Source organism: Blennius ocellaris (genome assembly GCF_963422515.1).
Source record: "Blennius ocellaris genome assembly, chromosome: 11".
NCBI classification, from domain to species: domain Eukaryota; kingdom Metazoa; phylum Chordata; class Actinopteri; order Blenniiformes; family Blenniidae; genus Blennius; species Blennius ocellaris.
In genome coordinates, this window is record NC_137660.1 from 11,319,428 (window position 1) to 11,346,516 (window position 27,089).

General features: G+C 43.7%; 1 protein-coding gene across 1 annotated transcript in view; it reads right to left on the reverse strand.

Moving 5' to 3' along the window:
* Positions 1-26,618, reverse strand: part of tubgcp6 (tubulin gamma complex component 6) — a 28,414-nt gene extending 1,796 nt beyond the window's left edge. Inside the window, exons 1-23 of the mRNA XM_080504570.1 lie at positions 26,245-26,618; positions 24,612-25,411; positions 23,681-23,844; positions 22,562-22,775; positions 21,325-21,483; positions 20,910-21,031; positions 20,061-20,124; positions 19,833-19,942; positions 19,614-19,705; positions 16,397-16,536; positions 13,713-13,862; positions 13,312-13,393; positions 12,626-12,714; positions 12,287-12,402; positions 11,247-11,385; positions 11,072-11,170; positions 9,247-10,972; positions 8,323-8,484; positions 7,025-7,193; positions 6,125-6,266; positions 3,117-3,311; positions 2,391-2,523; positions 1,718-1,931 (exon numbers count right to left, since the gene is read on the reverse strand). Coding sequence (XP_080360696.1) covers positions 1,718-1,931; positions 2,391-2,523; positions 3,117-3,311; positions 6,125-6,266; positions 7,025-7,193; positions 8,323-8,484; positions 9,247-10,972; positions 11,072-11,170; positions 11,247-11,385; positions 12,287-12,402; positions 12,626-12,714; positions 13,312-13,393; positions 13,713-13,862; positions 16,397-16,536; positions 19,614-19,705; positions 19,833-19,942; positions 20,061-20,124; positions 20,910-21,031; positions 21,325-21,483; positions 22,562-22,775; positions 23,681-23,844; positions 24,612-25,391 — 5,261 coding nt within the window. The 5' untranslated portion in view covers positions 25,392-25,411; positions 26,245-26,618. The remainder of the gene's footprint in view (positions 1-1,717; positions 1,932-2,390; positions 2,524-3,116; positions 3,312-6,124; positions 6,267-7,024; positions 7,194-8,322; positions 8,485-9,246; positions 10,973-11,071; positions 11,171-11,246; positions 11,386-12,286; positions 12,403-12,625; positions 12,715-13,311; positions 13,394-13,712; positions 13,863-16,396; positions 16,537-19,613; positions 19,706-19,832; positions 19,943-20,060; positions 20,125-20,909; positions 21,032-21,324; positions 21,484-22,561; positions 22,776-23,680; positions 23,845-24,611; positions 25,412-26,244) is intronic.
* Between the last annotated feature and the right edge of the window lie 471 nt (positions 26,619-27,089).

Sequence of the window (27,089 nt, forward strand, 5' to 3'; positions counted from 1 at the left end):
TCAGCCCAATTACCCAGCCAGACACAGACCCCCGAGGATATTATCTGAACCAGGGAAGCGAAACACAACACAGAGCAACCGGGCTCGGGGCCGAATGAGGCCAAAGACAACAAGAGCCGATTTCAGGTCCGTGTGCAACATGTGGGTCTTCATTGGCCTTCATTCTGCACAGCTAATATGGGATGACGTTACATCAGTCATGTTTTCACAAGTCCAACATTGAAACCCAATGAGAATATGAGGCGTGAGAGATTTCAGAGGAGCTGTCCTCAAATACTTCACGTCGATCAGCGCCTTGACAGGAGAGGTGAGAAAAAACATTTTAACCGGTTGAATTCACTCAGTGAACTCTCAATCGGCATCCGTGCAACATACGAGCTGATAATGTTACACATGAGTGAGGATGGAAACAGTAATGGAGGTATAAAAGCATTCTAAAAATGTTGACATTTAAAGCATTTTTGAATTCCTCTGAAAGCAGGATTATAGCGGGGGGGAGGGTTGATATTAATATTAATATTAATTCAACATAAAGGGCTAAATGGAGCATATTGAATCCTATGTCAACACTGAAACTAAAGCAGACTGGAGCTAAACGTGACCTGCTGGCTGTCAGGTGCCCACGTTTACTGCACGATTGTGATTAACGCGTGTTCATGATCGTGAACGTGCCCAACTTTGCTTGTTGGGTCACTTTGACGGAGATTGTTTAACAGCGCGTGGCTCTACAGTTCAGGATGCAGCCGACTTGTTCCCTCAGCGGGTTTACAAGCTGTCGGCGCTTGACGAATAGAAGTAGAGGGCAGAGGTACGGCTACACCTCCTGGATGTTTCTGAGGTTGAAGGATGGGACAAATGATCTTTGGTGCAGGACCACATCTTTACTTGTCACTCTTCTAACGACGACACCAGGGATGCACCGCTTGGATCAATGTGAGGGCCAGAAAAGTTTCAGAGAGGCCAAATGATAACGGGCCATTTAAAACACTGGATGAGAATTGGACTAACGAATTTGAGCAAATTGAAATGCTGTGAATTAACCTTATTGAGTCAAAATACATGAATATGATCACTTCCATCTTAAAATGTATTTAGTTTGAGAACACTTAAGGAATAATTGGGTTCAAATGAAGTTAATTAACCTTCTTACTGGCAAAACTACTTTGATCTCTGTTTAAAAAAAAAATGCAAATGCAGACCAGCAGTTGCCAATGTCTGACCTACGAAATGTTACATTTCAGTTTATAAAAATGTGATTCCTCAACTGAACTTTTTTGGGGGTTTTTTTATTTCAAAAAACTTCTGAATTTCTGGTAATCATTCTCAAATTGTGACGTGCCCTCTGTTTGGAATAATTGTAATCCAGTATTCTTTTATGTTCTGTTATCTGCTATGTCGGAATCTTTTCACGCTGTTGCAATAAAGAAGTACATTAATCTTATTTAAATAAGACGTAACTTGAGATGTGAGCCCGAGGTGTCTTTTAAAAAACCCATCATGCACAAGCCGACTTTAAGCTGCAGCTTTGGGGGGCTTGGCTTCGATTTGTTTAATATCTAAGTTGTAATGACTGAGAAACTATTTATGGTCACATCCTGTATCAGTGTTGAAACTGGAAAAAAAACAAAACATCATTTGTTTATAAATTTAGCATTCCAAGTACGACACGGCCATAAACACTCTCTCAGACTGGCGCAGTTGCAGTCCCAGTGTTCACCTGAAGATGGCTCTGTTGAGGTAGTCTGCGTGGGTGCGGTGGATGGCGTCCAAGTCGCTGGCAGTGGCCAGTTTGGCTGTGAACTCGCTCCAGGACACTTGCAGGATCTGGTTAGCGATGTATCCCTGGATCACCTTGACAAAATGCTGCATCTCGTGTCGGTAAAGCTGCAGCTGGCGGAACTGCACGGAGCAGCCCGCACCTTTGACCAGCGCTGAGGGGCACAGAGAGGGAGATCCCGTCAGGGAATGAGGACTAAAGCCTCACTTAACATGGCCCAGCTCATTGCATGATTCATCAAATCGAGGAACAGATCCCCGCATTAAATCACCGTCTGCGGTTTTCACAGCTCACCTTGGAATCGTCAAAGTTTACAACCCTTTAAGTTAATACTGAGTTTTTCCCTCTCTTCTCATGTCTGTGGTGTGTGCACAAGCCATTACTGATCAATACTCCATAATATGCCGAGGCGCACTGTTTTACAACGATCCCACTGACTTGAGCGTTGCTTTGCGTAAATAAAAGATAAAAGATTTGCAACATTCTTCACAATGAATATTTTATGCTGCGGCACAACGAGGGGAATCTTTCACTCTGCCCGCTCGGACGTGAGGTAGCGTCGGAGCAAAACGAGGGGCGGAGCGCTTCTCCTCCTCCTCCATCTTCTACTCACCTGTCCTCTTGAGGTGAAACCAGACATCGCGGAGGCTCCACACCATGTGTTTGAGCTGCAGCAGGAAGGAAAACAGACGGTTGTACTTGTTCATGCAGCTGTCGGTGATGATGATGTTCAACGGCCAGTCCACCTGGGAGAAGGCAGGAAACCAAAAGAAGAATTACACAGACGAAAAGAAAGAACAGTGCGCAAAGGTGCGAGAACAAGTGAGTGTGAAAGAAAGCAACCAAGTGGAGTGAGAGTTGTCGGGGGGGGGGGGGGGGACAGGTAAAAGGGAGCGTGACGGCTGATGTGAGGAGAAAGGTGTGAACACAGACGTTGATGAAGGAGGTGAGAGGATTGTGAAGGGAAGATAAGAGTTGTGTGTGTGATGGGGATAGAAACAGGTGAATGAAGGGGTGTGTGTGTATGTGTGTGTGTGTGATGGGGGGGGGGGGGGGGGGGGGGGGCAGAATATGTGAAGCAAGAGAAAAAAAGCCAAGAAGAGGTAGTGGATGGAGAACCAGTGGGCAAATGTGCGCGGCATCAGTCACTTCGCGTGTCACGCAAAAGACACAACTCCAATCAACCTACAATCTAAGCAGTTAAGTGCGTGATGAGCTCATTCTCCACACCCACTGCAGTCTGTCAAAACATGACAGGTTGTCACATCCAAGACTGCCACTCATGGAGTGGCGGGCGCTCCGCTCGCCAGCGGAGGAGATAGCGCACGGCCGGCCTCACCTTGTAGCGCAGCTCCAGGCAGTTGAGGGAGTCCGGGGCGTGCGGGTGGAAAGTGTCGGGGAGGAAGCGCAGGGCGAACGTGAAGTTCCCCGCCAGCGGCGTGTCCCCGTGCAGGCTGTACTGCAGTGCCTTGCTCAGGATGGAGTTGAGCACGAGCGGGGTGAGCAGCTCGCCGGGCGTCTGGCCGCTGCCCAGCTGGGTGGAGTTAAAGCACACCAGGGATAAACAACGCAAAAAAGGGCAAACGCTCGTTTATCGCAAGAAGCTGCAGTTGGAAGTTGTGTGTTTTGACAGGTTGTGTTTCACAGCAGGGTGGAAAAACACTACAGGTGGCTCGTTGCAGGAGTCGCATCCTCCGCTGTGCGAAGGTGTGCCAATTAGTGAGCAGAACCTCCCATCTCGCGGGCCTCATGAACTGGAAAGTATGAAGAACGCTTCCACAGACCAGAATCAAGGTGTTAGTAGTGGCTGTGCTTGTTAAGTCTTAGTAGGAAGTTTTGTCTTCAGTGTAGCCAGGTGGGAGATGCGGAATTATTGAACAAAGGGGCTCAAAATCATGGTATTTCTGAGGATATTACCATACGAGCCTCAAAACCAAACTAACAGGGCTGCTGTTGGGCGGCAGTCCAACATCCGCTACAGGCTCACGCAGCATTGTGGCGTCGGTTTGGAAAGAATAATCAGCAGCCCCAACACACCGCTGGGTTACTCCTGTTTTTGTCATTTTTACATGATAGTCAACCACAGATCACACAGTTATATCCTATATAATTATAGATAGAAATATAATTTGGCTATACGTACAACAATTTTCACAACTACAACTTCATATCCAGTATCAGCACTTTCAATTTAAGAGAATTTGGAAGTTTTAGTCATTTAGTCCACTAACTTTAGCATTTTTGTCAAACTTTGCTGTTTAGTTTTTAGTCCATTTTCTGATATTCTACAGGGTTTTTTTCGATTCGATTTAGTTTTTTGTTCTTTGTTTATTTGCCAATTTCAGCCCCTTTTAAAGTCCTTCCCAAAAATATATTTATTCACATATAATTTTCTGAAAGCTTCATGCGGCCAGTATAAATGACCTGTGGCTCCAGAGCCTCGGGCTCCAGGCCCCTGCATCAGTGCGTCAGCCCCATCTGTCCTGACTGGGTGCAGCCAACCACCCAGCCAATCGAACTTGTTTCCTCAAAATTCGACTCAGATCTCACACTCCACAAACATGATCAATTTAAAGTGATCACATGGGAGCAGATTTCCTCAGGGCTCAAAAACAAACAGTACATTACAATGATTCTGACCACATGTCGACAAAATGGAGGAATTGTTGCTCATCAAAGCTTTTTTTGTGGATTATTGATCATATGTTGAAACAAAGGGCCGACAAAGTATTTGACGATTACAAGAATTATTGTAAACACCAATGCACCAAATGCTAAACAACAAGCACAGGAAATAATATCAAAAATATCAAACTCTTCGAAGGAAAAGCATTTTGTGCCTTTTAATCCTGTAATGCAGCTTTATTTATTTATTTATTTACTTGTACAGCCGACAAGTATAAGCGCTACCTTTACTCTCCACTGACTCCTGGAGCCAAGTATCTGGCTTTTAAACTCTTAAATGCTCCATTAGGTTCACAAGCTTTGCGGCTGAATGCATCTCAATGACATCTGGTGCTGTGTAGCTAACGTACAACGCCGTTTCTGAGCTTTTATGTGGAAAAATCACTGAAAATAAGAGAAAAGTTGCAGGCCACACCGCTAAACAAGTTAGGTGTTAGAATTGCTTCTTGGAGCCGAGGGAAAAGTGCCGAGTCAGGCGATAATCCGCTGTGAGGTTGACACAAAAAGCAGCCCCCGTTTTTTACACTACACATTAATCCATTACTAATATAAAAATATTGATTGCAGCGGCTCTCCGAATGCTCCGTTTAGCTTGCACATTTCACAGGAGCGATCTCTCCTGAGAGGCCATGTGTGATGGAACAGCAACACTCACAGGATCTGAGGGGCTGAATTACATTTTGCAAGAGGAAAATGAGAACCATCACAAACTGTATACACAAGTTTTCAGGGAATTACCATCCCTTGAATTTACGAGTCAACCTGTGCCTGCACTCAGAGCAGCTTCGCGGGCTGAAACGGACCAAATTAAACACTGTTGGGATGCAACGTTATGAAGGTTTCAGTTGACGAGCAAATTAACAGCAATGAGAACGACTTTCATATGAGTTTGATGTGCTGTGAGAACTGAAACACACTTTAACAGATGTCGTTTTATTCCTTTCACATTATATACAGCAACTAAAACTACCACTTATAATCATCTAATCCTAATAATCCAAGTTATTAACTGAAATGATTAGTAACAATTACTGTATTGGGTGCTAGAAAAGTTAACTTTATAAAAGTTAAAAAAAGAAAAAAAAATGAAAAAGAATAAAATATACAATGGAAACTAAATCAACAACCGAGCTGAAGGATGCAGAGATTAGTGGCATTGAGCTGTCAAATGTTGTTACTTTGACCAATGGGAGCGTTTTGTTTAGACAAACTTCATTTTGCAGACATGCAACAATTTTCAAACAAGCATCATTTCGCATGCCAGTGAAAATATGAACACAAATAATCCTGAAATATGCCAGAACAGTTGCTCTCCACCCTGCAGTCCCTGACTAAAAAAAAAGGATCGACGGCTGTAAGTCAGGAGGGATGTACGATAGTATTTATGCGAGCAGTTTTGAGTCCAAGCCCTATATGAAGAGTCCTTGAGCCAAACACTGAATCCAAACTTGCCCCTGATGGAGGGATGCCATGCGGCATGGCGGCTCTGTGTGAAAGTGCCTGACAGGACGAAGCACCGAGTCTGATAAAGCCGGGAAAACATGCGATATAACTGAAGTTATTAAGAATGCAAAAAGACTGAACCAAAACCCTAAAACCTTGCATCCTGTGAAGGTGTACAAAGAGACAGGCACTTAATAAAATAAATGACAGGAGCGTCACCTTTTCGAAGAGCAGATCACTGAGTGACTGTGCAAACTCGCCGTCCTCCATCAGCAGGAAGTGCCGCAGTGCCTCAAAGTGTCGCTCCACCCCCAGCTCCACAAAGAAGTAGTCCACCACGGCCTTGTTCACCAGAGACACACTGGGGATGGAGGGAGGAGGAGGAGGGGGGGGGGATGACGGAGATGAGTACAGAAAAGTTTTGACACAATGATCAGTGGTGAAAATGTTGCTGACTTGCAAAATTCCCCCTACAGGCTGTAGAGATGACAGACATCAGTTCGGGGAATACGCCGATGTGCTTCTCTGACTTTGGGGACAACTCTCTTTCTCCCATTACTTTAAATTATCCCCGAGCAATTCCCATTTATGCAACAGTGTGATTTGAGGAAAGTTCTCTTTACTGGGAAACTGGCAGCAGCAGGGAAAAAGAAAAAAAAAAAGAGGGATAAAAATAGGTTCTATCCTTTTCTGTCAAGCTCCTGTCTGAGAGTGCGGGCAAAAAATGTTTTAATAAAAATAATGATCTATGAATTTTAACACCAAATATTACTGCACCCCCTCCGTAAGTACGTGGGGATGTGAAAGCCATTTTCTTTGCACACAAAAGATAAACTGCCTTGTGTGCAGAAATGTTGTAAGTGACAGGTTTTGGAGTTCTGATGGGATTTTAACAGGGAAAAAAAGGGTTTCTCGAAAAGTGTAAAGTAATAAGAATTTTTATTATTCCTGCGGTGCACAACATGCACTCAACTGCAGTGGCATGATGGAGCAGGAAAATGTCAAAGATGAGAAAAAAAACTCAAACCAAAAAAAAAAAAAAGAGAGAGGAAGGTTCAAATCTATACAGAAAGCAGTAATGCGTTTACCATCATTTACAAGACAAAAGCAGACACTCACTGTGTGATGAGCGGAGCGTTGACGGAGTGTTTGATCAAAACCGGTAGAGAAACCATCTCGCTGAGCTGGATGGCCGTGGTGTCCGTGGCCCGGCGGAGCGTGGGGTCCGTCGGGAGGCCCCAGGGGCCCCGATTTACCTGCTTCAGCAGCTGGCACTCCGGGGAGGCGGCTGTGTGAGACCAAACATGCCAGAAACATGAAACTGTGGGACGATTCAACAGTTTTAACCCTTTAATGATGAGGATGGTGCAATTCCATTTCGATTCATGTCAGTAGAATTGTCAAAACTTGTGCCCTTTCCTCTTTTCACAAAATAACATCAACCTTTATTATCGGTGTTATCTGAATATGATGCATTCAGTATCACTATGCTTGAGGTTGTGCATGCTGCCAATGCGTGACACTTTGTCCAGCAAGCTGCCAATATCAGTTTTATATGGACAACGATGAAAGATATTTTTAAGAGAATTTAAAAAAAAAAAAAGAATTATTTTTTTTTTCCAGTGGCGACAGTTTACACGATTTAACGCTAATATTCAAATCCAATTTATTTTGTCCAGCTCTGTATTTTCAGTCGCGCTCCCGCCAAAATGACGACTCCTGACTTTGATCAGCAGTGTGGAAGATGCATTTGGCTGCGTAGATTGTGATTGATTTCATGGAGACCTTGAAAACAGGCATGAATAATAGCAGAGTGACTGAAATACGAATGCAGGGTGAAACAGACAGGATATCATTCAGATGAGCTGCGTTTGTATCCTTCTGGTAAACAAACAACCGCTTTCTGAACGATTACAAGTCTGTATAAGTCTCCATTTTCAAACAGAGTGAATTTTAGCAGCAACTGGAAATGCAACAAACAAAATTGCTCAATTTACGGGATCTTTTTAAATGAGGTTTAAACATTTGACTTCTCTGTTACTGAAAATCCTGACATTCTTCTTCTTAAACCTTTGTCTTTTCTTCAAGGTTCTGTTTGAAGCCACATCTGTTTTTTTTGCTAACTCAACACTTTAATATGATTCATTGTTTTGAGCTTTGGATTTCCCTCTTTTGGTTAGTTTTACAAAAAGTGGAATCAGATTGAAATCTTATTTTTTGGCCATTTTAATGTCAATGTCTTTACACCCTGCCGACACCTCTGTGAGGCACTGCTGCCTCTACAGTCTTGGCCTTTCTGCCCAACCCCCCCCCCAAGCATGTGCAAGAAAGCTGCAGACTCAAACATCACCTTTCCCACACTAACAACATCCCAAAGGAGCCATTCGTTTTGAACCAGTCATATATTTCCCACTGACCCATTAGGTTGGAGCAGTCGTCATAGTGTTCCACCTGGTACTGCGCGGACAAGGCCAAGAGGTATTCCTGTTCAGACTTTTCTCCAGGCGACAGCGCGACGCCGGCTCCCCAAGACCCCGTGCCCTCCAACAGCTGCTCGCTGGGGCTCCCTGACTTCAACCCTGAGGAGAGACGTACAGCAAATTACTCCTTACACAGAGAGAACACCGTTTACAGTTAACAACTCAATGTGGGCTCAATGAGGGGAAAAAACACTGCATAGTAATCTTAACAATTCAAAAGTGTAAACCTTTTGAATTAGAAATGTCCAAATTGCATCATTTGAATCCAAGATTAAGGTCCCAGAGCGTGACGTCTTCAAAAGCAGTCTAGATAATAAAAAAAATAGGTGTAGCTGCAATATTTTGAGTGGTGTTAAAAGGGATATTTTTATTTGATCTTTGTCCCAAGTATATTGATTTTTTTTTTTTTTTTATTGGCTTTATAACGGACTAAGGAAAGTAGCGACTTGTGTGCCCGTCCTCGTGCTTTACAACCTACAAAGTACTTTCCAAAATTCAATAAAAACATTGACCTCCCAAGTGACGATGGGAGCAACGTTATTCAATGTGATTGAACCAGATATTGATCGCAATGAATCTGTGTAAAGTTGCACTGATAAATTAAGGCAAGGATGCATGTTCATTTAATAAACCTAACTGAGAGGAGAGTTAGTTATTTTGACGAATAAGTCACCTTTGAAGTACAAGTCCTCGCACGGTCATTGACTCTGTGGTAGTGCAGATGAAACCAAACTAAGCAAAGTTGCCTATCCCTGCTTCAAAGTGTAGCTAACCCTTCATGTGGATCAAATTAAAATAAATATTTGTGTTACACATATACAAAGCATGTTTGCAATACGCCATATCTATATGATTTACTACCTTGGTTATCGCCATCGCCCTTCATTTTCTGCTGGTTCCCGCTGTCTTTGCTCTTGACCACACATCCAACACCAAGTGAGGTGTCAGACGAGTGGCCGTAGCTGCTGCCTGGCAGGGCCGAGAGCTGTGGCTCCGCCCCCAACACCACACAGCCCACTCCGAGTGTCGAATCGGACGAGTGGCCGTAGATGCTGCCCGGTATTGGTGATGGAAGTGGTTCCGGCTTGGAGACGGCACACCCGACACCTAAACTTGAGTCTGAGGAATGACCGTGGGTGCTGCCTGGCAGAGGAGGACGTTTGGGCTCCTCTCCAGAAACTACACAACCACTGGCTAATGTTGAGTCTGAGGAGTGTCCGTAGGAGCTTCCAGGCAAAGGAGACGGGTGTCGTTCTGGGCCGGACACCACACAGCCCGACTGAAGAGCGCAGTCCGAGGCGTGGCCGTGCTTACTCAAACGTGGCCTCACTTCAGGAACGTTGGATACAAATTCGCCCACTTTTATATTAGCATTCGAGGCGTGACCGTGAATGTTTGGGACAGAAAGTGGCGCAACAAAATCTGAAACATTTTCCCCAACTTTAATGTGAGCGTCTGAACTGTGGCCGTGCAGACTGGGGGAGGCCAGAGGTGCGTCTACGTCCGAAACCATCTCCCCGACTCTGATGTGGGATTCAGAGACGTGTCCGTGGACATTCGGAGTGGGGAGAGGAGCGACAAACTCAGACATATTCGTCCCAATCTTTATGTGAGAGTCAGAAGAGTGACCGTGGACACTGGAGGCAGGTAAAGGTACGGCGACGTCCGAAACGTGCCCTCCGATCTTGATGCGTGAATCTGATGCATGGCCATGAATGTTAGGAGACACAAGTGGGGCTTCTACCCCAGATGCATATCCTCCAACTTTTATGTGGGCATCAGAGGAATGACCATGGAGTGCCCTGGTACATGAAACCAGCTCTCCAGCCTTCAAATGAGTCAGTTTCCCAGGCAGAGGAATGTTATCACGACCTTGCTCATGCCTGTCTGAGCCGTGTTCTTGAGTATTTGGCTCCAGTGACTGCTTTCCTCCTTGGTCTCTACGATCTCCTGTGGTGGAAGGGGAATCATCGACCACAATGATTTTTGTAGCTTCAACAGATTTGCTCTTTTCTTCATCTGTCTCAATTTTCACATCCAGTTCTAGTCCAGGCTTCTGCATGTCTGCTGCTGGTACGCTCCCATCTTGTTGCTTCACCGAGTCTTGTACATTACCACTGGTATTTTGGAACCCGTGTGAAATGCATTGTCCTGAAGAAGAGCTTGACTTTGGTATTTGATCAAAAGAAATGGCTTGTGAGCTACTGTCTTTGACTTGGGACGTGCCATCTTCTACCGGGGTCTGTGTTAGCACGGGTCCCCAACGCGGCCTTGGCTGGGCAGAGGCTTGTCCAGCAATACCTTCAAGTGGACTAAAGGGGGCACTGAAGTCATAATCTATTAGCTGAGCTCTAGAATCGGTCTCTGGTAGGTCAGAGCCAATAACTTGTAGGGCCGCATCCACCTGCTGGCTGTCGGGGTTCGGTAACTTTGGGGGAACGTCGACGTCAATGTTGTCGGAGATAAGAGCGGGCCGTGTTGTGAGTGGGGAGAAACTTGGTGAAGACGGATCCTGTGGAGGTGATACAGCTTCAGATGCTGGAGTCTCCGCCGTCTGTGGCTCAGGCAGCTTCTGCGTGGGACATTCCTGTCAAGACGTTAATAATTTGAGGATATATCTTGCTCTACAGAAGCATAAGGTGGGAAAAAAATGAGACAATGTTCAAGAATGATAATGTTGTCATACCAGTGTTGGTTGGAGTGCAGTCTGTTGTGTTGAGAGAACAGGTGGCAGTGCTTCTGCGGGAGGTCTTCCCTGGCCAAGGGGATATTCCTCGAGAATTGCCTGGAAAGCAAATGCTTAAATTAAAACGATGTTTTGTTCAAAATCTGTGTCTTATGTGTCTTCAGTCATTACAAACCTTGGTTTTTTGCCTGTCACGCATAAAGAACTGAGCACGAACTTCATCGAGCCTCATTCGCTGCACCCTCCACAAGGCACGTCTCTCTCTGCGAGCTGCCTCCTCTGATAGACGGCTGTACTGAGCAATCAGCTCTTTCCTGCCACGGGAGAGTAGAAACATAATGTAGAGGTAAATTATTTAGTTGAGTCTCATGGCGAGCAACCTCATATAATAGAAAGTCGAAAAGCACTGTGTATGTGGGCAAATAGCTGTAGACCCTCACTTTTCACCAGTTAGGTTTAATTTTCCGAACTTTGATTTAAACTCATTTATAAACAGAAAGCTCACACACTTTGGCTGATTTCTGTGAATGAGCGTGTTTTTTCCCCCATTGAACTACAAATAGCCCATCCCCTTTTAATGGTTAATAATTTATTCTTCAATTTGAGAGCAATTCAAGTAATCAACGTTCCTCCTTGTACTTAGGGTGGATTCTGATAAGTGCATTAGTCAGAGTGGGCTTAAGTATTGAGATATTTCTTAAGCTGCTACTACCCACATAAAAAAAGCAATCAATTCATATGCAAGGTCTGAACAGTAAGAAACATGTATTTTTCTTTGATTAAAGCCTGACAAGGATTTACTTCCAAGCACCTATGAAATGCATTATGTATTTATATCTTGACATTTATAATAAGGCACGAGCAGAAGTACAGAAAGTAAACTAGCTGGTGGAAAAGTGGCAAATGACAGGTGTTTTTTTTTTTCAGCGTTGGCGCACTCTGATCTCCAACATGTCTCCAAGCAAACTAACAGCCCCCTGGTCTCATTACAGGCGTTGGTAGCATTTGCTCATGCTGTGGTATCACACTGTCCTCCCAACTGTATGGAAAATCGGCACAAGTCCAACCACTGAAATATGCCTCACAGATGGATCTGAAGTCCAATTATGCTTCCTCATGTCCCGCTGATATATTCGATACCAAACAGAGATTAATCAATCAATCTTCCAAAAAAAGAAAAAAGAAACTCAAAACAAAAACATGTCTCCAGTCAACCTGGCTCTCTGCTCCAGCTGCTCCTCCAGGGCTTGTAGTCGCTTCTCTCTGTCTCTCAGCTCTCTGGCGAAGCTGAAGTCGTCTTCTTCCTGCTTCTTTTTGGCTGCATTTCGCCACTGTCGCCACAAACACACAAACATCTTCACTTATAGCTGGGAAAATACAATTAAAATGTACGAAGAATGTTCTATTTTCAATGGGTTGTCAATCATACTGCCGACCACATGCGTCCTTATTTCGCTGCTCATTCGTCTTTTGAAGTCATTCCAACGCGAGCGCACAGTTCAAATCTGTCACTCCTATTCAGTTTTATGTTTACTCTCTCGCACACTTTACTACCTCCTGTTCCTGCTCCAGGTGCTGTTTCAGTTCCTCAAAACGCTCCCTCTTCTTGGCCTCCTCAGCCAGACGTTGTGACACCTGGCGCCCTACAGGAGGCGAGGGAGATAACAGTGGGCTGTTTACCTCTCCACACACTGAAAAGTACATAACGTCTCTTTCTCGCCGTCTCACACACAGACGTGCGCGCGCGCACGCACGCACGCACCGGCAGAAAACAGCATCACCATCTGCCTCACACAAACACACTCAGACACGTCTATGCCAAGACACGCAGAGAGCATCAGGCCAGACATTCCCCCACTCCGCCACCCCCTCCCTCTCTCTGCAACCCTGCCACACATCCTCTGAAGTAATAAATGATGTGAGGAGTTTGCTAAACTGTGCGAGTGATGATTAGATTTCACAGCCCGCAGGACTGGAAGCCATTCAAAGCATTCCTTGCTGCAGTCGCCCCACAGTGCACATCTCCCACCCTCCTGAGGGAGGGGAGGGGAGGGGAGGGGAGGGGAGGGTGCACAGAAGCTCTGGTAGTCAGGAGTCAACAAGCGGTTGTAGGTTACACTTTACAAATGAGCCATTTGTTAGAGATCGCAGGATGTAAGTTGTGCATCTAGATCAGGCACTATATACGATTATAGCCCGAGCCTCTGTGTGTGTGTGTGTGTGTTCGTGTGACAACTTACCACGGATGCTCTCCAGGGTATTGGCTGCAGACTCTCTGACCTGATTGATCAGCTCCTGCCGTGCCTGCTCTGTTCGCACGGCCTGACAATGGACAGACAAGGAATCATCATTAACGAAGATCTATCCGCCTGCCCTTGCAGCTCACCTCCCGTCCCTCATTCCTCCCAGTCAACCATGTCAGCTGCAAGCATGATAAAGGCCATACAAACTAGGATGTTATATTGAGGGTACAAGCACTTGATGTCAGCCACTTCACAATACATATCTACCTTCACCTTCTCTAGATTTATGCCGGGGATTGAGCGGAGGATTGATGAACAAAGTTCAGGCTAAAGAGCAAATGAGTATATAAAAAAAAAAAAAAAAAAGTACACAATTTGCACACACGTGTCATCGTTACCTGCTGCTCTCGGCTGATGGCGCTGTGCTTCGCGATCCGCTCCATGCGTCCACGATACACTGCGCAGTCTCTCTCGATCTCCTCCACCTCCCGGAGGGAGAAGGTGACAGAGATGCGCGGCGCCGGCAGCTCCGACCAGCAGATGTAGTGCTGTGGACAGAATGACGAGAGACGACAGAAAGTCGGCACAACTGCTCGTGCGTTTCACGCGTTAATTCAGATGGTGCATTTGAAAGGATTTTTGTTGACATGTTTTATCACCGCAAAGTTCCTTTCATAACAAAATATGTGCTGCCAGCTGTCTGCAAGTGTAACTCAATTTTACAGCTGCATACACAAACAAAGGAGCAATAAATCTAGGATGAGATGTGGTGGTGGTGGTGGTGGGGGGGGGTGGGGTTATGGGAATAAATATGAATTAGAAGCAATAAAATGACCTGTGCAGAGATGGGGTTACATCTACTTTGAATTCAAGGTATCTCCTCAACAAAATTACACAAGTAAAATTCAAATCTCCTTTGGCTCTGCTTTGAATGCGTCTCAGACAAAGGAACATTCATACACTGTACCCGGATTTTGTTCCACAAAGACTGTATTAACAATGACAAAAGTTTGAAGCACACCAGGCTTCGGATTGTAAAAGTGAATAATTAGATGTCGTTAGATTGATAGTGAAACATGACACTTTGCAAAATATGGAGACCTTTTATTGAAAAATATTCATAAATCACAGTGACTGAGCCTCTTCTGTGAGTCTAATTTTACCATCTAATTATGTTTTATCGTGCCACAGTACAAATGTGACATCGAGAGAGATTCCCTCTAAATTAATTCTTGTGCTAATGTTATTTCAATTTGAGTAGTAGGCTTTACACTGTTTCCGTCCTGCTCTTAGCTGCATTAGGTAGATCAGATGCTCTGTATTTACTTAAGTGAACAAAAGTGGTATTATGTGTTGCATTAAGCATTTCATCCAGAAGATAGCCACAATGTATTTCATTTGAAAAAAATAAAATAAAATAAATACCAGAGGGCAAATCAAACATCCATTAGTAAGCACATTAGGGACCATTGCTTCAAATCTCCAGGTTTAATCCATTATTTCTCAGAACCGTCCTGCAATTTGTCCACAGAGATTGTAACACAAGCGAATATGAAACAGATAAAAAGAAACGTCGAAGTTACGGAATGCCAATTAGTCCGGGGCAGAGACCGTGCACTTCAGGTCAGGCCGGTCAGGTCATGAAAAACCCATACACAGCGGTGAAGCAGCAGAAAAATGAAAAATAAAATAAAATGCATATTAGACGACATAAAAACGCAATCACTTCTCTGTAGCCTGCTTTTTTTTTATGGCCGCTATGCCAACACAGCGAGTGGCCCATTCATGTACTGAAATAACTCCGAGGCCCTGTGTTCTGCTTGGCAGTGGTGCTGAGAGCCACAAAGAAACTTGTGATTATGGTATAATATGAATGTCATCACCATGCAGGGAGATCTGAGACGTAAAATAGGCCGCTGTATCGGCTGTATCGTTCAATCTGAGTACGTGACTGAGAGAAGATTTTGTGGTATCTCTGTTGATGTTAGAATGATCATTTAGAATTCGCAGCACTAAACCGTTCACCACCGGTCAAAATCTGATGTGACATTCTGCAGGATTCTCTGGTTTTATATCACAGCAGCTGAATATCTTGAGGTTTTGGACTGCTTGCAGGAATCAATAGTTCTATCAAGAGCAAACATTTGCCTGAATGACTGAAAAGAAAAAGAAAAAATGTTAATCGATATGGAAAATAACTTAACTGCAGCACAATATCGTCAGGGGTTTTTGGGGAAGCATTTGCTATTAACTGTCTAATCAATCACAACAGTAATTATGCCCTCAATTAATATGTGAATCATTTTGCCTGTAAAACATCAGATGATCCAAAGGGGGCTCATCAGGACCTGTGTACATCATAAAAGCCATCTTCAAATGTGTTTTCTTTGGTTTATAGAGGCTCAGATTAACAAAAATTGACACCTGAGAACAGTTTTACAGCCGTTCTTTAACAGTCAAGGGAGAACTATCTCCCAGCAGTCTTTTAATGATTGAACAACCAATCATTCATGTTTGTCCAGAAAAGATAACATACATGTGACCTAAATAATAATGGCAGTATGTCACAAAGGGAGAATCAAAATGGACAGTTCAAACGCTAGCAACAAACTATGATATGAATTCTGCCAGCAAACCACGGGAGAATGCATCACAATACTGATGACAGTGTACTGATAGCATTTTGCAGGAGACCAGGCCAACATATTCTATGTCACTGTATTGATTATTTGTCCCAGTCTTTGCGAGCAGTATGGATTCCTGAATGAATAGAATTCGTGTTGTGGCAGGTGGATAATTGTGTGGCGCAAGTGGATTTTGTGGAGTTTGTGCATGTCCGAGCTGAACTGAACATCAGCAAAGTGGTGCTCTGATAACAAGAAGAAGAGCAGATCCACATTGACTGGGTAATCTCGACGATTACATTGCATTTTTAATGTATTCACTGCTAACAACAGTCAGAAATTCAGTTTGTGCTGAATAAATTAAGAATAACATTTGGAATTTGTACACAGCACTCAGCTGGAGGAAACTCTGTGCTCTTGTATCCACGGAGGGATGTGTTAAATGTGCAAAAACGAACCTGTGGGCAGCAGATTTTGAGGAGGTTGATGGTTTTCCCACAGACGTACACGTCGTTGGCAATGTGTTTCAAGAAGATTGGGACACAGTCCTCCACATCCTTCGAGATCAGAGTGTAGCCTTGAACCCAGAAGTGTTTGTCTGCAGAAATTCAAAGAACCCAATTACATGTTGTCCGACAATTCAGAGAAAATGGACCAAAGTACGCTATTATGCTTCTGATAACAGTACATCACTCTCGCGGTGGAAACACCTAAAAGCAACCAGCGGTGGACTGATATGCAGCCCGTTCTGGGACTGAAACTTTTCCTTATTAGTATGACTTACGGGGCATAGAAAAACTCTGGCCGCTTGGATTAACACTTGGAAATTGTTGGCGCTTAGCTCAGTGATCCTAAGCAAAAAGCATAAGAGAACATGAATGCGCCAAGCTTCCCGAGCTCTTTACAGAGCGCCTGCGGCGTGCCAAGAAAGCTTAGCTGCTGATTGCTTCCTTGGCCGACAGAGTTCGAGGAGAACAATGACATTTGTGCGTCCTCCAAAAAGCGGGAGCGGGAAGTGCAGGGGTTCGCTGCAGGAGTTGATGAGGTGTAGCCGATGAGCAAATGAACCTCTTAGCCAGACAAAGCTGAGGCGATGAGTTGACCTTGAATGGGGTGTTGCATGACATACAATATTTGGACAGACTGTAATGATTCATGCAACACTGTATTTATGAAGCGCTGTCAGAATTGGAAAAGTTAAAATTTGTGTACACATTTGGGGACGAGGAATATATGGGGACCATTCTGTTCTCCAGCATAAAGTTTTTTTTTCATTATCATTTTCAGACAGATACCATTGTTTTTATTGTCTCAATGTATATTCTCACTAGTAAATGTAAACACTTTTTTTTTTAAGTTTCAAAATTTCTAAAATAGATATTTAGCAAACTATAAGGCAAAACTGAGTTGCAGGGAATTCATAAAATTTTAGGGTTTTTTTTGGCATTTTTTATGGAAAGGAAACAAGTCTGTAACAAATCGTTTTAAATAAATAATTGTTCGAATGTTTTTAACATGCACATGATTGTATTTGTCATGCAATGGCTTCAGATGTTTTTTTAAACGTTTCAATGTCCATTTGACGGCAGGTTTTTCACAACTTCTATTTTTTTTTTTTTTTTCATGAACTATTGGAACACAATGTTTTACTGCCAGAATCAGTAAATTCTGTATAATTAGATTTCTACAAGTATTGGTTGAAACTTATTCCAGGTCCCATAGCATATTCATCATAATTCCTATTGGTTTACTTTAAAATTGATATTCAATTTTGAATTCTGATTTGACAAAATTTGAATTAAATGGCCAAAATTGTTTTAATGAACTCTGAAGAATCTGCAACAGCCGACAAGTTTGGAGGAAATTGATTTACATAAACAGAGTGGTTTGAATTAGTTAGTTGTGTTCATCCGGTTAATGTCAAGATGCAATTGTATTTTGACCGCGAATTGAAACCACCTGCTTTAAAATGTCAGCATCCTTGCCTGCACTAAGGATTCAAACTCTTCTGTGCTGTGGAAAAATTTACAATATTGTTATTGAACAGAGATTACTGTAAAAAAAGAGACGAGGCTCTGCAGGCTTCTTGCGAGGTCTTTGCAGGCCGCCATGTTATCCATCTCCGATGTAAAGGGTTAAACAATGTAAAAGAAAAACCAAAAATCAATCACCTGTGGGGAGTTGAGAAAAAAAAATTAACATTTGTAGGTTTTCAAAAGGTCTGACACTGTATTGAAGTGAACTATTTTGGTAGTCTGAATTGGGGCAAGACCAGAGTTTGGTAACTGATTACTGGAAGACCGCAAGTGTATCAAAATAACTATTTATCATAAATATTATTAGCAGTATTTGTTTAAAAGGAAGATACCACGTGGTTGATGATAGAAACGCCACAGTTAATGTTGCGCATCAATCAAGTTGTATTTCTTTGCATGTTTTGTCAAATAATGGTCATTCAAACTGTAATCTCTCAACACAGAGGAAGATGGGGAAAGGTGCGTTCATTATGGGAGGGTGGGGACTTTCGAAATGAAAAAAAACAAACTTGTATATATACACTAATTTATGCTTGATCCATAATTTGTCATTGACATTTGTGGTCCAGTCAGGAACAACCAAAGCGCCACATGTGGCCTGCAGGCCGTACAATGCCCTGGAAAGTCATTAGGAAAACACCACATTTTTCATGGGTGGCTTTGTAGATGAGACGACTCGCTTCAAAAGGTTAATTAGCGAGCTAATGAAAAATAAGAACGAGACCAGCAGAAACCCGATTATTGATGATAAAGTTTGAAGCCGCACTCATCTCCACCAGCACTCTAACGAGGTGACTAAGTGAGGCAAACATTGCTCAGCACATTTGCTCCAGGAAATCATTTCTCACTACTATTTGTCTTTAAATGGGTTATGACAGTTCTGTCTAGTCCAACATGTTACATGGAAAGTAAGAATTCCTTTAAGCCTTGATTTTTTTTTTTAAAGGAAATTAGATATGACATAAGAAATGGCATGAAAAGCAGCATGAGCTAACAGTGCGAGCAGAGTCTGTAATCCTGCTCCTGCAGAGTACAAATGGGTCTTTTCTGCCCTCCAAGCCTCATCTCCTGTCTGTTCCACTCGCCTGCCCTCCTCCAGGAATCAAGTCATTAATTGGACAAAAATAAAATTAATTCAACTAGTCCAGTTTAGTCAAGGGCAATAGCAAGAGGAAGAAAATGTGTAGAGAAAAAAAGAGAAGGAGGAAAAAAAATAAAATCATTCATTCCAGAAAAAGTCTGAAGCAGCATGGTGTACCAACTGAAGGGAGGAAAAAAAAAAAAGCCCCATTATTTATTTGTGTTTGTCCTCGTGGCTTACTGAGCGGAGAAGGTTCTGGTCTGCACAGCTGGGATAGTCGATTCTGTTTCCCACTGATTATCATCCAATAACTTCATGACATCCTTTATAGACACAAGGACAAATCCAACTAGGCAATAAAGGCAGTAATGAAATCTATTTTTTCTGCGAGACAATCTGTCTGGCAGGCTTTTCATTTTCAGAACCTGCTGACTGAAGCCAAACTGTTTACGTGACGGCACGTGTTCCCCCTGAGTGTGTGTGTGTGTGTGTGTGTGTGTGTGTGTGTGTGTGTGTGTGTGTGTGTGTGTGTGTGTGTGTGTGCGCGCCTCATCTCACCTCTGAAGCTGAGGTATTCCTCATTGACCTGGATCATGAATTCTCCGTAAACATCCCTGAATACCCCGCTGTACACCCAGTCGGACACAAACCTTCAGGGAGGCAGAGAGAAAGCAGTCACTCTCTCGGCCCGATCAATGAAGTAAAGAGTCATGTCCTTGGCTTATATTATGTTGTGTTCTGGACACGCATCCGTATGAGGCGCACAGTGTGACTGACCGTGTGTAAGGTGCACAGCTGCTCTTCAGCAGCGACAGCAGGACGGGGTAATTCTCATTGCTGCAGTTACTCTGTGCTTCGTTGTACAGGTAGGACAGCAGTTTAACACCCTGAGGAAGAGCAAAGTGGAATTGAGGCGGCACCTCATCTGATAGGCTAAACACACAAGGACATATTGCAGTCTGCAGGTTTAAAAACAACAACAACAACAACAAAAAAAACACTCACCACAGGAAATGTTGCCTTGCCCGCACCCAGAGGTCCATCTACGCAGCACAGTTCTGACAGGTACCTTGGATTAAAAGAAGTTTTACATCAGATATATGTACATCGAGACACACACAATCAGGACGTGACCGTACTATCAACAAGCTGCGGTCTCAATCAAAAAATCAATAACATTATGCCTGGAAAAACATTTGCTTTCCAATATATTTACCCAACTCCAGTAAAAGAAAAAAATGGGTGTGTCCCCAATTGGATTGACATTTTCTGTGGTCAATTGTGGTTGATTTGCATTACAAACTGCTGCGTGTTTGAATCAATATGCGAAGCCGGAGCAGCTGTCGGGGCAGAAGAAAAAAGCCTGCAATGCTGCATATAAACTATTAGATGCAGAATTAAGTGCAGGATGACTGATCACATATTTACGAGAACAGTCACACCTCGCAGTGGAAATATCACCGGCGTCATTTTTGTTGTCGTCCTTACCGTGTGGCTTTGTGTGGTCACGTTTCTTTCCTCACACAGGTCCAAAAACATCCAATCAACTGGTGACTAGAAAACAGCCCTGTGGTCTGAGTGCATATGAATGCTTGTTTCTTCGTCGTTTTGCCTCGTAACGTACCCTCCCTTCAGCTATATTCAGCTGTGATCAATACCAGCTCTCTACATCCCTAAATTGGATGAGCCGTCTACAGAAGGTGATTGGATGGACAATTTTTGATGAACTTTAAAAGATAAACCAACAGTAAGTTCACTGACAGACGATGGGCACTGGGGAAATGTATATTTCTGCTCTACTCAACTGGGGTCTTTAAATACGAAACAGCTTCAACGGACACAGTTTGACCTCACCTGAGTTGGCGGCCCACTTTGCGGAAGAGGAAACTGATTGTCAGCAGGCTGAGGGTGCGCGGAGTGCTGAGAACACAAGCCCTGTAGTAATGCAGATACTTCCTCAGACCACCAGTGAAGGCCTGAGAGGAAGGAAAAAAATTAAGTTTCTTTGACATCATCATCATCATCATCAAAAAAAAAAAAAAAAAAAAAAATCATTGAATGAGGTGTGTCCAAACTTCTGACTGGTAGTGTGCATCCAGATGGTTCTCCTCGGAATGTGAATAAACTATGAGTTTATGTTTGCTTGTCTCAAGCTGCTCGACTACTTTCACACAACAGCAGTAACAAGTGTTCGACGCAGCAGCACGAGTGCGGAGAGGAGACCGAGCGTGCAGCCCCAGTCGTATTAATGATGATTATGCAAACACACCTGGAAGACGAGGCCCTTCTTGTCAGCACTCTGCAAAGAAAAGCGGCTCAGCCTCAAATAGTGGGTGCCGTACTGGGCCAACTCCGCCAACAGACGTGACACGCTCTCTGGCGAGGCTCCTGAAACGCACACTCCGGGCCTGACGTCAAACTGGACACTCTGCGAAGGCAAAAACGGATTTATAGTCGGCGGACAAAAACAATGAATGACTACGCGGGCTGATAAAATCCAATAAAATGGCCCTGCAGCAAAGACTGTTTTAACGCATATGATATTGAATTTTGTCCGGGGCTGGAGGATTTCTAGGGACTCGGTTGGTAGTGTTATTACATGAGACAGCATTACATAATCAGGACTGTGCTATTTTGTCTGTCCAATGGATGATTTATGAGAAGGGGATATAGTGGGTCTAGACAGCACTCCACTGGGGAACGGGAAATAACATTTTGTAATCTGGCTCCGTCAAAAACAACGGCCTCAAAGATTGTGCTCACTGTGTTAAAGAAAAAGAAAAAAAAACTAAACACACACACACACACACACACACACACACACACACACACACACACACACACACACACACACACACACACACACACACACACACACACACACACACACACACACACACACACACACACACACACACACACACACACACACACACACACACACACCTCTGCAATTATAGCATCATTAAGGAACTCAAAGCAGGAATCTTGCATTGAATAACAACGTATAGTTCAAAGTACTGTACCTGCCTGCTGCACCACACTGTACATTAATGACAAAAGTCTGCTGGAAAGACCAGATCTGGGGCCAAGGGAGTAAACAAAACAATTGGGACGCAATTTAGGTTGTAAAAATAACTATAATCTTCCTGAGAAATAAAAAACGTAATGGGAAACAATAAACCAACAGAAGAGCTCTCCTGTGGTCTTGCTTTTAGCACTCTGGAGTTTTCTAATTTATTTCGTGATCATTTAATCAGGCGACTGACTTGACATTGTAATTTTTCTGGTTTGTATTGTTTCTTCCCATTTTAAAGCTAATAACGTTCCAAAAGTCTTGTTTGTATGACACAAAAACAAATGGTTGATTGTCATCTTTTCCTAAGTGCACACTGTGACACTGCTATAATCCAGTTTGATCGCCTCAGTTTGACACTTACAAAATAGCAAATCAATGACATTTCGCAGCATTTTCCAAGACCCATAAAGGAAGACAATAATTGCACCTGGTTAAGAGGGAAGGTGGTGGACGCCACACCAATCAGGACGTTGAGGAGGTCAGACACCAGTTGCTTCTGAGAGTCAAGGGGCAGCGGGAGGACAGGAGAGGGGGCATTAGTGCTCATCGCCCTCATCTCCCCTTCCCACAGCCGGTAGAGCTGGTCGAAGGCCTGCCTGCCTCCCTCGGTTAGATAGAGAGACTCCTTTTTCCCTGGTGGGCTGGGGAAAGAAAGAGAGAGACACCTTTAATTTAGCCGTGGATGTAAAACTAAAAACATTGGTGAGATTTTTTTTTTTAATATCTCAGCTGCTTGCCACAGCAAATCTTGTGATCCAGCGATTTGGTTTGGCGCTGGTTTTACGGCGGATACCCATCCTGATGCAACCTGAGCAGCCGGGGCTTGAAAGCCACAGCTGTGACACTCAAACGAGCAAACATTTGGTCACAAGCACACTTTTGCAACCACTAGACCACCCCTAGCCAAAACTGAAAACTCAATTGAAGCCTTTCAAGACCTTCACTTCCTCGGTGTGTATTTACCGTGTCTGCCACTGGATACATTTGACTTTTTCTTTTTTTTCTGTACTTTTTCCAAGCATCACTTGGCATTTTCGTACAATAGTTATTTTCCGAGCAAGAAAAATTACCCTCTTATAAATGTAAGAACATCTGGTTTTAACACTAAACGCCAAATACCGGTTTTTACACGGTTGATTCTTAGAAAATGCAATAAGTCTTTTCTTTATTGTCTGACATTCCTTTGAGTCGTCCATTAATCCAAAAATAACCAACTAAATCCAATTTCAGAAAAGTGTTGCCATCCTGTTCTCCTGTATCGTCTCAGGGTGAAGCTCAGGCTCGAGACTGCTTTTACAATGATGGCTTGTTGAGCATTTCTTTAAAGGGTCAGGTTGCGGCACAGCATTGAGGCTGGAGCCAAATTACAGGTGCCCGATAGTAGACAACGTCCAACTCAAGATGGTTGAAAAAATGTTTCTCTGAAAGCTTTATAAATCAGAAGAAAGCCCACTCTCTATGAAATAGTTGGCTGCTTGATTATAAACTGACACTTTGTATTTGGATAAGCTGCCTCGCTTCACGACCAACCTGGCCGGTCACTTACCAGCCAACAGACTCCCAGCAGCGACGTCTGCCAGGTTCAAATGTGCGGACAGCCTCCCAGATGTCGAAGTCGGGAACGGGGCTGGGCTCTGACTGAGAGTCTGGAGTCAGGTTGGAAGCTGACTGGAAGCCTTCATCATCAGACTGATCTAAAGACGGAGGCACCTGCATAGACCACAGATGATCGATGACATAGAAAAAACAAAGACAGAACATTTAAAATATGGCGCTACTGACATATTATAATACGTTCACACTCTACAGGCCATGTCATAACAGTACACTTCAACCAACATGGCCTGTTTTCAATTGGAGGTAGATAATTCTTGTCACGGAAAGTCAGTCAACCACATCCTGCTCCTGAATTTATTGAATACATCAACACAAATAAACCTGCAATATGCAATACTGCCTGGTGTTGTGGTCACAATATGTGATAAATAAGTTCTTAAGTATTCAATGTTCATGAGTTTGTGCTTGTGGGTCTTCATACTTGCATATAGAAGTTCTCTTTGTGTTGCCACAAATTTATACCAGGCTTAAAACAAGTGATCACATGAAATACAATAGACGGTTTAGTCTAAAAATGACCAGATTCACTCTGTGCAATGTGATGTAGCGTCCATCAATAACAAACACATTGTCTAAATTAGAGGTGAGCAACCAGTACCTCTTTGCTTGAATTATACTTACTTGCCTGTATCTCTTCTACTATCCCAATACGCAATACAAATTATTTCACGTACTTTATGACCTCAGGAACATCTACACAGGAGCAAGCTGTACGGCTCCACCCTATTAGCCAAATATGTTGGCATGAAGAGCGTGAATGCATCGCATGTGGAAATGTATAACTGCTCACAATTCAATGTCTTTTGCAATTTAGAAAGTGCACATCATTTGTGGTTGTAGTTTAAATATGAGTGTCTTACCCTGATAACCAAACCAGTGACATCAATATTACTGGGGATGGGAGGCAAGTCCAGTCTTATGTCAAGATCGGAGGTGCGAGTGTGCTGCAGTGCACCAAACAGCGACATCCGTGTCTCTTTCTCAAATCTTTCCTCCATTTCCAGTCTTGTCCTCAAGGTGAGCAGCCCTGTGCCTGGTGGAGCATCCATTAACCTCTGAGTCCCACACAAGCTTTCCAAAGTGCTCCATTCCTCCCCACACACAAGGCCCCATGACCGGGCTTCCAGCCTCTGCAGCTCCTCACTTTGGTAGCTCCAGGTCTGAGGCCTCCGCAGCACGGACCTCTCCTGTCTCATGTAGTCCCCGCTGAACGAGGACGGGGCCGGAGGTGCCGAACCAGCCAGATGCACCAGAAGCTCAAGGACCGCGTCAACTTCCTGCAGCCCCGAGGACGTTCCCTCCGGTAGCATTTCCAGCTGCCCCTCCAATCTCTCCGCTTCCTCCCGACACCCCGCCACACGCAAGTCAAAACATATCATCAGAACTTTGTTTCTCGGCGGTGTGTTGGCTGTGACACTCTGACCCAGGACAGCCCCCTTGGTGCCATCTTGGAAGAGCTTAGACAGAAGGGCACCGTAAACGCGCTTCTTGAGAGCTCTGCGGAGGCTTTCTCTCGAAAGTGCTCCCAGGGATCGACGCTTCCACGACACCCCAGACAGGCTGCTGTCACACAGGGCGCCCAGCAGCTCTGTGATGCTGCTGCTGTTGGGCTTCGTGGAGTTGTTAGGCTGATGGTACATGACGACTCTGGTGCTTTAGTCTTTTGGAGAGAAAAAGAAGAAGAAAATAAAAAAAACAAGAGTTATATATTTGTAGGAGGGAATTCTCGATCTTGTTCAACAAGTGCTGTTTATGCCATTCAACCCATCCTGAACTCAAAACAGTTTTTGAAAGTAGGGAGACAAACAGAGCCAAAAGGAAATCTGTGCTGAGTCAAATGGAACAAGATTCTGACATCAATCTCATTATATCTCTGATGAAGTAGAAGCATTTTTCAAAGATAACATGTAAATCAGGTTAAGCAAGAAACTAACTCATAAGACCCATTATCGACTGTATAAGTGCATGTGCAATTCATAGGTATATATATAAATATATATATATATTCAGCTTATGTTTCTGCATGATAATTCGATGAAGGCTCCATTTACCCCACATCCAGGGTTAACTTACCCCAACTTTAGGCTTAAGGCAAGGTTGTAACAAATGACTTATTTTCAATTGATGGTGTGTGATGTGATTAATCTCAAGAGAGAATGATGGTGAGCATGCTCTAGCATTGATCAAATACAGACACACAGCTAGTTTACAGAAATATCAGAGGAGAGAGAGAGAGAGAGAGAGAGAGAGAGAGAGAGAGAGAGAGAGAGAGAGAGAGAGAGAGAGAGAGAGAGAGAGAGAGGAGAGAGAGAGAGAGAGAGAGAGAGAGAGAGAGAGAGAGAGAGAGAGAGAGAGAGAGAGAGAGAGAGAGAGGAGAGAGAGAGAGAGAGAGGAGAAGAGGAGAGAGAGAGAGAGAGACGAGAGAGAGAGAGAGAGAGAGAGAGAGAGAGAGAGAATAACATCCATATTTTCTATTCTAAAGTAAAGTAGTACCTGTGCCTGTGGTTGGCAGACAGCTAACGGAACGTAGCTCCAGCTTTAGCTGTGTTTGCTAGCATCTGAGGCCTGGAACATCACATCTGTCAGAACACTTGTTCTGTTCTCAGTTAAAACGGTGCATCATGAAGTCGTCCACCCTGTCGAGGTGGTGTCTTGTTGTTGAGGTCACCTGAAGTTTCAGCTTCGCTTCCACTCCGAGACACTGCACCCCGGCTAAGCTAATGTTGTTGATGAGCGGGACAGCTCCGGCTTCAGGTTGCCTTCCGGCGTGGCTCATGCAAGTAACACGCAAAACCCAATACATGGTTCATCTACGCTGCTCGAAAAAAAAGTCTTAACGAAGTCTGGATTTTGGTTCCGAACACGTATGTGCTATTTATTCCGGGGCGATGTCACTTGCAAGCAAACAAGCCAGACGCTTCATTCATCTTGCACCGCGGGACGACAACAAAAATTAGAACCCGCCCCTCTATAATACGATTGGTCGAGCCGTGGTTGAGCCGTGAATGATTGGTTAGTGATGTCAGAAGCGTTCTAATGATTGGTCAATTTTGTCAGCAAGCCAAACCAATATTTGTACGGTCATTTGCCACCGCGCTTTGCTGCATTCAGGTGACAAGGAAAAAGTGGGAATATAGAACATGCCCTGGAATAGAATGAACAATTTCTTACATGACGTTCATGAAAGATGAAAATGAATGCATACATTTCAGAATTAATCAAAACTGAGTTAAAGCCAAAGGGTAAAGTGCCGTAAAACAACTTAATTAATACTTAAACAGTGCTTTAGTGTCATTTCATCATTTAACGCATTCCACTTATATAGCACGGTTCCACCA